The sequence below is a fragment of the Fukomys damarensis genome, unplaced genomic scaffold, assembly GCF_012274545.1.
Source record: "Fukomys damarensis isolate Sample0158 unplaced genomic scaffold, DMR_v1.0_HiC HiC_scaffold_8, whole genome shotgun sequence".
NCBI lineage: Eukaryota > Metazoa > Chordata > Mammalia > Rodentia > Bathyergidae > Fukomys > Fukomys damarensis.
This window is the reverse complement of record NW_022900920.1, coordinates 14,721,782-14,730,771: the sequence shown is the minus strand read 5'-3', so window position 1 is coordinate 14,730,771 and position 8,990 is coordinate 14,721,782. Positions and strand designations below refer to the sequence as shown.

At 40.5% G+C, this 8,990-nt stretch overlaps 1 protein-coding gene across 1 annotated transcript in view; it reads right to left on the bottom strand.

The window, feature by feature from the left end:
- Cpxm2 (carboxypeptidase X, M14 family member 2) overlaps positions 1-8,990 on the bottom strand; it is a gene marked incomplete at its 5' end in the record, with an annotated part of 145,326 nt that overhangs the window by 21,327 nt on the left and 115,009 nt on the right. The window contains 2 exons of the mRNA XM_010635369.3: positions 778-974; positions 7,690-7,813. Coding sequence (XP_010633671.1) covers positions 778-974; positions 7,690-7,813 — 321 coding nt within the window. The remainder of the gene's footprint in view (positions 1-777; positions 975-7,689; positions 7,814-8,990) is intronic.

Below are 8,990 nucleotides of genomic sequence, written 5' to 3'. Positions count from 1 at the left end.
GGCTCTTTTTTTTTTTTTTTTTTTTTTTTGTACCAGTGATTAAACTTGGACCCTTGCTCTTGCGAGGCAGGCAGTGGAACCTCTGAGCCAAATCCCTGGCCTGGACTCACTTCTTAAAACAAGCCATTTGTGGGGTTAACTCTTTGCAGCCTTCACTGCCTAGCAGCCTGCTTTACAACATAAAACCTGTATCTTAATTACAACATGAAATACAATATCTTGGAATAATAAAAACAAGTATCCTTTGAGGTCTGAGGAGAGCATTAATGGTAATAACCAGCCAGGCATGGTGGCATACACCTACAGTAATCCCAGCTATTCAGAAATCTGAGCAGGAAGATCACAAGTTTTAGGCCAGTATGGGAAGCTTAGCAAGATTCTATCTCAAAATAAAAATAAAATATAAAATTGCTGTAGATATAGCTCAGAGATCCCTGGGTTCAATTTCCAATGGCCTCTCCCAAAATGATAATAACCAAGGTTGGCACATGCCTTAAGCACTCAATCAGCACAAGGTGTTATTGTATTCACTACTGTCTTTGCATATATGGTAATATTATTGCTCATGCTCACTGTTTTCAGTTGGTGGGCATGTCCCCATTTCAGGGCAAACAAGCCTCAATTTCTGCACGGCATCCCTCATAAAGTGCAAGGCTTCCCTGACTCAGCAGACAGACACTGGAAAAGAAGGCTCAGAAAGTAGACTCTCAGGACCTTGGAGCTGAGCACACTTGGTTGGGCCTTGCTGCTGCACTGGATGAGCACAGGTGCCCTTACCCCTTCATAGGCTTTCTCATATCCATCAGGGTTGAGGGAGGGCAGGATATGGATCCTTGTCTCCTCCACCAGCCGGATGACGCGTGTGTTCCGGGCCAAGTACTCCTGGCACAGGAACTGCAGCAGCAGCAGCAGCAACTCACGGCCCAGCACCTCATTGCCATGTGCTCCAGCAATGTAGTGAAACTCAGGCTCCCCTGGAAAGAGACAGGCAAGGCAGCACAGCTGTCTTATGGCTACTGGGTGCCAATCACACTCTCCAGATGACTTACCATTATATCCCTATTTGTTCTTTAAGATTGTCCCAAGTTATATTAGAAGAAGTTTTTGTGTTCCCAAATAGTCAAGTATGTAAGTAAAAGCATAGAAAATCCTCAGATGACATGAGCCATAAGATAACTATGTCCATTATTTAGCAAGAATAGATGAAATGACACAATGTTTAGTGTTTAGAGTCTCTCTCTCTCTCTCTCTCTCACTCTCTCTCTCTCTCTCTCTCCCTCCCTCTCTTCCTTGACATCTCCCTCTCTCTCTCGACATCTCCCTCTCTCCCTCTCTCCTTTTCACTACTACTTGGGATGGAACAACCCAGGGTCTTGAACATGCTAGGCAAGTGCTTTACCACTGAGCTACACCCCCAAGCCCACAGTTGTTCTTCTTACAGGAACATCATACAAAGTCTTACAAGAACACAAAGATGAAAGAACACAAAGAGAAAATAGTCTCCAGGTAGATCAACAGGGGCACACTTTAGTAAAAAGGGTTGAGGGATTCCTCTTTCAAAGCTCAGCTTCTGAACTATGAGGGGTGCTATGGTTTAATGTACTGTATATGTCCCTCCAAAATTCATATGCTAGAACAAAATTCCCCATGACACTATCAAGAGGTGGCGTCTTGAGAGAAAGACCTGTACAGGCATGAAACCATCCTTCAGAGTTCTACCACACCATCAGTAAATGAGCACATGTATGGGGTCTAGCTGTGTGGACCAGAGTGGTGAGGCTGCAGGCAGGTCTCAGCTAGGGATCCGCCCCACCCTGGACCCCAGAGGTTCAGGTACATGTGCCCAGGCCACAGCCCACCTAGAAAAAAGCTGCACAGCCATACAAGTTTCATCCAGAGTCCTACCATACCATCGTCCATAGCCAAGGGCCCATCTGGAAAAGAAATGCATGGAGACACAAGCAACAGCCAGAGGCTTGTACTGATACCAATGATAAGTGCCTGAAGACCCTAGCCAGAAGTCTACACAGACAACAGGAAATGGGATACACATCGCCCAGCCAAAAGCCTCCCCCAGACAACAGCTACATAAGGGCCCTAACAAGAGGCACACCTAGATACCATTCCAAGTGTGCACAAGCCCCAGCCAGAATCCAGTCCAGACAACAGGTCAGCTCAGGGATATAGAAGGCCACCATTGTAAACCCAGGAATTGGTGTACTGGGGAGCAGCAGAGTAAAGGCTGCTTGGTGGCCTGCTGAGCAAAAAGTTTTCTCAACAAAGCACAGCAGGCTGCATCTGTTGAAATGAGAAGACATGGAAATAAGTCTCAAAAACACATTTCCAGATCACCTAAGGCAACCGCAAAGGGAAATGAGATGGAAAAATCTGATACTCAACCACAGGACCTCCTGAACTGGCAAAAAAAAGAGGACCTGGAAAAAAATGAAATCAGAAATAATTTCTCAGATAACAGCACAGATTGTGCCAATAGTACAAGACATGATTAATAAATCTAGAGCAGACACAGATTTAAAAAAATAGAGGATCTGAGGAACATAATGGAATCCCAACATAGGAAAGAAATGAAATCCATAGAACAGATGCAAACAGATTTCCAAGACATTAAAAACTACATTGAAAGTTTATGAAGCCAAACAAGCCAATGTGAGGACAGAATTTCAGATATAGAATAGGATTGCAATTAGTGACCAGGAAAAGAAAAATTTCTTAAAAATAGCAAGGAGCCATGACAGATCAATCCATCAGCTACTAGACAATTCAAAGAACAATAACATAAGACTGATTGGAATCAATGAAGAAACAGGAGAGTGCAGATGACACTTAAAAAAACTGTTCACTGGATTAATGGCAGAAAATTTCCCAAACAGTGGAAAAGAACCTGACATACAGATAAATGAGGCTTATAGGACTCCAACTAGTCATGATCAAAAAATTCTAGGCCATCGATCAAGCGCTGGGAGGCAGCCTTGGCCCCGATCCACCTCGGGAAGGAGAGCCACACCTTCTCCCACCCCAGCCGCCATCGCTCAAGTGCCCAGAAGGTAGCCGCTTGAGTGCCCCTGAACCTCCATAAGCACCGCCCCCCATGCACTCTAAAACCTCCTGACTGTGCCAGTCTTTGGACCCACTCTGCAGAGGCAGAGCTGGTCATCAAGGGTATTTTTCTGAGTTCCCAACTTTGAACATCTTTAAAGAAAGAGCGTAGGAAAACTGTAGTAGAACGTTGTAGAGTTCAACCATTCAGAAGGTTGGGGAACTCAATCTGGGCCTTGCAGCCCAAGGTCAGTCAGCGTCATGGGGTTCAGCCATCACCTAACTGAGATCAGGGGTCTAGCATCCTCACTCTGTCTGAGCCATTAAATGGTAAATACACTATATTAAAATTTTGTTCACTGCAGACATGTTTTGGACTGCTTCTTAATTTCAATTTAATTCAAATGATTTAAGGGTGATAGACTAGTGACTACCACAGGTGGTCAGTTACCAAATTGTGCTTGATGTTAATGTGCTGCTGATTGTATCAGATGGGATGAAGCATTGCGGTTGATTTGATGAGCTGTTTTCTCTGATGTTATGAAGATGAGAATGTCTGTCAGTCGTTAGAGACACAGAAGCTAGGGTGCAACCATATCAGGAAGATTTGGGTGATAACCCAGAGATTAAACCAAGGACAGTCTGACAACAAAAATTAAAATGAGAAAACACTTAAGCAAGACACAAAGACATACTTCCAGTTCACCAATGGCAAACAGTAGGGCAAATGAGGATGAAAAGGCTGATAGTGAACCACTAGGACACCCTGAACTCAGAGCATAGGAAGTAACAAAACAGATCAATCAAGCTCTAGAAAAATTCAAAACAGAACTAATTTCCCAGATAACCATAGAGATAGTGAGTAAAATGCAAGTCGTGATTCGAGACTCTAGAGCAGAAACTGACAAAAAAATAGATGAGCTCAGGACCATGATAGAAGCCATGAAGGCCCAGCATAAGAAAGAAATGGAAAAAATAAACACCCAACATAGGAAAGAAATGGAATCCATAAAACAGATTCAAACAGATATCCAGGAGATTAAACACTCCATAGAAAGTGTACACAACAGAATAAAAGAATGCGAAGATAGACTCTCAGATATAGAAGATGAGATTGCAGTAAGTGACCATGAAAAGAGAGATCTCTTAAAAACAGTAGGGGATCATGAGAAATTGATCCAACAACTCCTAGATGATGCAAAGAAGAATAACATAAGACTGATAGGAATACATGAAGTAGCACGAGAAAATACAAAGGACTTTAAAAAGCTGTCTGCAGAATTAATGAGAGAAAACTTCCCAAACAGAGGGGAAGAATTTGACATTCAGATAACTGAGGCATATAGGACCCCAACTAGCTACAATCAAAAAAAATCTACACTTAGACATATAATAATCAAGATCCCAGAACCCCAACAGAAGAACAAAATACTACAAGCGGTAAGAGAAAAGAAACAAATCACATGCAAAGGAAAGCCCATCAGAATCAAAGCAGACTTTTCAACACAAATCCTTGGGGCAAGGAGAGCCTGGAATGAGATATTTCAAGTACTAAAAGAGAACAACCTCCAACCTACACTGATGCATCCTGCAAAACTCTCTTTCAAAATGGATGGGGAAATAAGACACTTCCACGACAAAGAACACCTGAGAAACTACATGAATACCAAACTAGCGCTACAAGCAATTCTAAACAAGATCCTAGAAAAAGACAATGAAGGCAACAACCCCATGAGGCCCAAGAGAACAATTCAAATAGGCAAGGCAAGAAATTAAAAGGAGAAGGTGAAAAAGTAAAATGAGTCAACAAAAGGCCAATAACATGTCAATAATAAGTCAGTACATATCAGTTATAACCAGCAATGTCAATGGCCTCAACTCACCAATCAAGAGAAATAGACTGGCAAAATGGAATAAGAAGCAAAATCCATACCTAGTGTAAAAAGAAGCCCACAGACTGAAAGTGAAAAGATAAAAAACAATTCTCCATGTGACAGGAACCCAGAAAAAAACAGGGGTAGCAATCTTATTTGCAGACAAAGCAAATTTCAAACCAAAACTGATTCTAGTGTTATTGATGTAGGATGGTAGTGTCATACCTCTGTGAATGTAAAATATCTTTTACCTGCTTTATGATACATAGTAGTGACCATGCTTTATCAGAGCTATATTTAATGATATTACTCTAGAATGTTCTCTTTCCAGATGATGATTAAGATGCTAATTTAAAAAATGGTGCCACGTACCACAACAGCAACAGAACTTAGCTGTTTTCTGGATATTATTCTTTTCTTTGTTTTGTTTTGTTTTTTTTTTTTAATGGAATGTACTGAATGTCTATGATTTTGTTCAGATGACTGCAGAACCTGGAAAAGCTGTTGCTGCTATCGATGCATAACATACTGCTATTATTAGTCTTTTTATATAAATATATATATATATATACACACATATATATATAAATTGAATTTTGGGAAACTTTAACGGTGCTGCCAACTTTGGAAAAAGTCATCCCAATTTACTGTGTTGACTTGGCATTGTACAGAAATGGACAGCCATATTGGTCTTGAAATGTTAATTTTTTTATTTATTTATTTTTTCCATGTGTACAGGGGTAACACATTGTATTAAATATGTAAGGTCACATCTATGTGGGTTTGATTACAGAAACTAATAAAGCATTCTCTAAATAATGAAAAAAAGAATAAGATAAGACTATAAGAGCAAGAAGCAATTTAAATATGTTCAGGGACCATTTTCATCTCCAGAATGAAGGGTTATTTTAATGTTTCATCATTGCCTTTTCTCTTTTATTTTCCCTTTTAGTTTTATTTTAGGATTCCCTATTTTTTAATGTTCATACAGAGATTTCTTTAACTGAAATACCGAATAGTTTCTTTGGTGTGAAAAACTATAATAGTACACAGGATCCTAATGAGATAATTAATAATGTGAAATAGGAAGTAAAGGGCTTAAGGTGTAGGGAAAGTGGGAAGGGTGGGGGAAAGATAATAAGGGAGAGGAAAAAAATATGAGAAACTGAAAAAAATGAAAATAAAGTGTTTGTAAATGGGGAGGGGAGGAGGGGGTGAAGGGAGGGCAGGGACAAGGGGAAAAAATGAGAATCAAGACCTATTATGTAAAGGTACAGAATCCCAATGATGAATGTAACTGTACTGTATACCTAGATTGTACCAATAAACTCAATAAAAAAAAGAAAATGTTTTGTTTTGTTTTGTTTATAAAATGGAGTATTACTCAGCCATAAAGAATTAGAAACTAGAGACATTTATATCTAAATGGATGCACACTGAGGTGATACTCTTAAGTCAAATAAATAGGACACATATGTGTAAATACCGAATAGTTTCTCTAGTGTGGGAAACTAAAAGTGCAAATAAGGACTAAAAGGTACAATAGATAATTTGAAATAGGAAGAATTGGTGCAAAGCAGAAGAGGAAATGGGAGGGGTAGGGGAAAAGAAAGATGGGAATGGAGTTAACATGAGAAAAATAAAATGAAAACAAAGTCTTTGTAGATGGGAGGGGTGGAGGAGTTGAATGGAGGGCCGAGGAATGGGAAAAAAACCAAGATGGATTATGTAAAGGTACAAATTCCCAATGATGAATTTCACTACATTGTATATCTTAAATGTACCAATAAAATTAATTTCAAAAAAAAGGTGGGGTCTTTGGGAGGTAACTAAAAATAACCCCCTTTAAAAAGGGCTCAAGGGCGCTACTTAAGTCCTCCTGCCCTTCTACTTCCTGCCATGTGAGGACACTGCAGAAGGGAGCTGAAAGAGAAACGTCCGCAGTGAACACTAAATCTGTTGGCATCTTGAGCTTTCACTTCCCAGCATCCAGAACTGTGAGAAATACATTTCTGTTTATAAATGACCCAATTTCAGATATTTTGTTACAGCAACTGAACAGACTCAGTTATGGGCTCTACGTGTTGGGCATGGGCTAACAACATCACTTCCCTCATTGTCCAAGTTGCTGCTTGTGAGAAGAGGCTCTTATCAGGAGTGAAGGTCTTTGTCCCTTGAAAGAGACTCCTGAGAGAATTGAGATAAAGAGGAATGCTAAACTTGAGTGGATGAGACAAATCTTCAACCCTAAATTTCAGTGGATTTTGGAGGAGCTCCCAGATTTACAAAAGCAAAACAAAACAACAAAAGAACAGCACCCAACCTGATGGAGGTCAGATTGGGGAGGTATTGAAAGGGAAGTGGCTGAAAACAGGAAATGCTTGAAGATAGGGTTGATTTTTTTAATGAATAAATTATAGGGAACCACTATCCATGATAAGAGTCCAGAATTTCTTCCTGGAAGTAGATTCTGTCCTCGCTGACTCTAGCTACTCTTTCTGGATATTGTGAGTGGTTTCAGAGGCAAAGAACACAGAATCAAATATGGTCCCTTTGGTGAAAGGGAGAGTATTTCTAGCTTAAATACTCCAGCAGCTCTTGTCATAAGATGAGAGGTTCATAGTTCCCAAACCTGTCTGTTTTCAGAATCTGTCTACATAGATGTCTGTTTTATGGATGGTTTAGGCCCTGCTTCATGAATGCTCCCACACATGGGGAAAGCCATCTCTCAGCGTCATAAGGGAGACACCCTTCTTACCAACTTCATGTTCTCCTGGGTGGTCAGAGATCTCCACAGCATATAACTTCAGCCCCTGGTGGCTTTTGCCAATATTGTAAATTCTGGTGATATTGGGACACATTTCATTCACAATCTTCATCAACTGAAAAAAGGCAAGGGACAAGTTTTAAGTAATGTTACAGAGCTTCCAAGAGTCACTTTCTACCCACCTCTGTGGACTCCAAAGGTTCTCTTCTAGCTCTACTCTTCCACCCAGAGTGCCCTTTTTGCAACCCTTTCCTGAGATTATGTCCACCTTCCCTACCAATGTGTGCCCTGTGTCATCTCCTCTAAGAAGAAATTCCTGGATGTTGCCTGCAACCAGATCTGCACTCAGTACCCTTTGCTTGTGGTTATCACCCCCAAGTCCACATGTTAAACCTAATCTCCAGTGCAACAATATTAAGTGGTGAAGCCATTAGAAAGTGATTAGGTCACCAGGTGGAGCTTTATAATTGGGATTAGCACCTTTATAAAAGAAGCCCCAGAGAACATGTTTGCCCCTTGCAACACCTGAGAACATAGTGAGAAGGGTCCATCTATGAACTACAGAGTGAGCCTTTACCAGATAACAAAACTGCGGGTGTCCTGATCTTGGACTTACCACCCAGAACTGAAAGAATATTTTTTGTTGTTGTTATTTAGAGGCCACTTACTTTATGGTATTTTTGTTATGGCAATCCAAACAGTCTAAGATATCTTCCCTGGTTGTGGTCACCACCGCCCTGGATGTGGGTGGGTCTTGCCTGTCCTGGGTGTGGTTATTATCTCCCAAGGTACAGTTATCACCTCCCTGGCTATGGCTGTCACCTCCCTTGGTAGTGATCATTTCACTGTGTTCTCCTGCTTTCTTAATAAATACCTTTGGATATCAATTGCTCAAATAAATATTTCTTTTTTTTTTATTGAGTTTATTGGTACATTTAGGGATACAGTACAGTTACATTCATTGTTGGGATCATGTACCTTTACATGGCAAGTCTTGATTCTCATTTTTTTCCCCTTACCTCTGCCCTCCCTTCACCCCCTCCTCCCCTCCCCATCTACAAACACTTTATTTTCATCTTTTCATTCTCTCACATTTTTTTCTTTTCCCTTTTTGTTCTTCCCCTACGTATCACACCTTCCCTACACCTTTAGCTCCTTTCCTCCCATTTCTAAATGTCAGTAATCTTATTAGAATCTTATGCATTGTTGCAGAATATTCACACCAGGGAAACTATTCGGTATTTACACATGTGGGACTTATTTACTTCACTTAGGAGTATATCTTCAATATG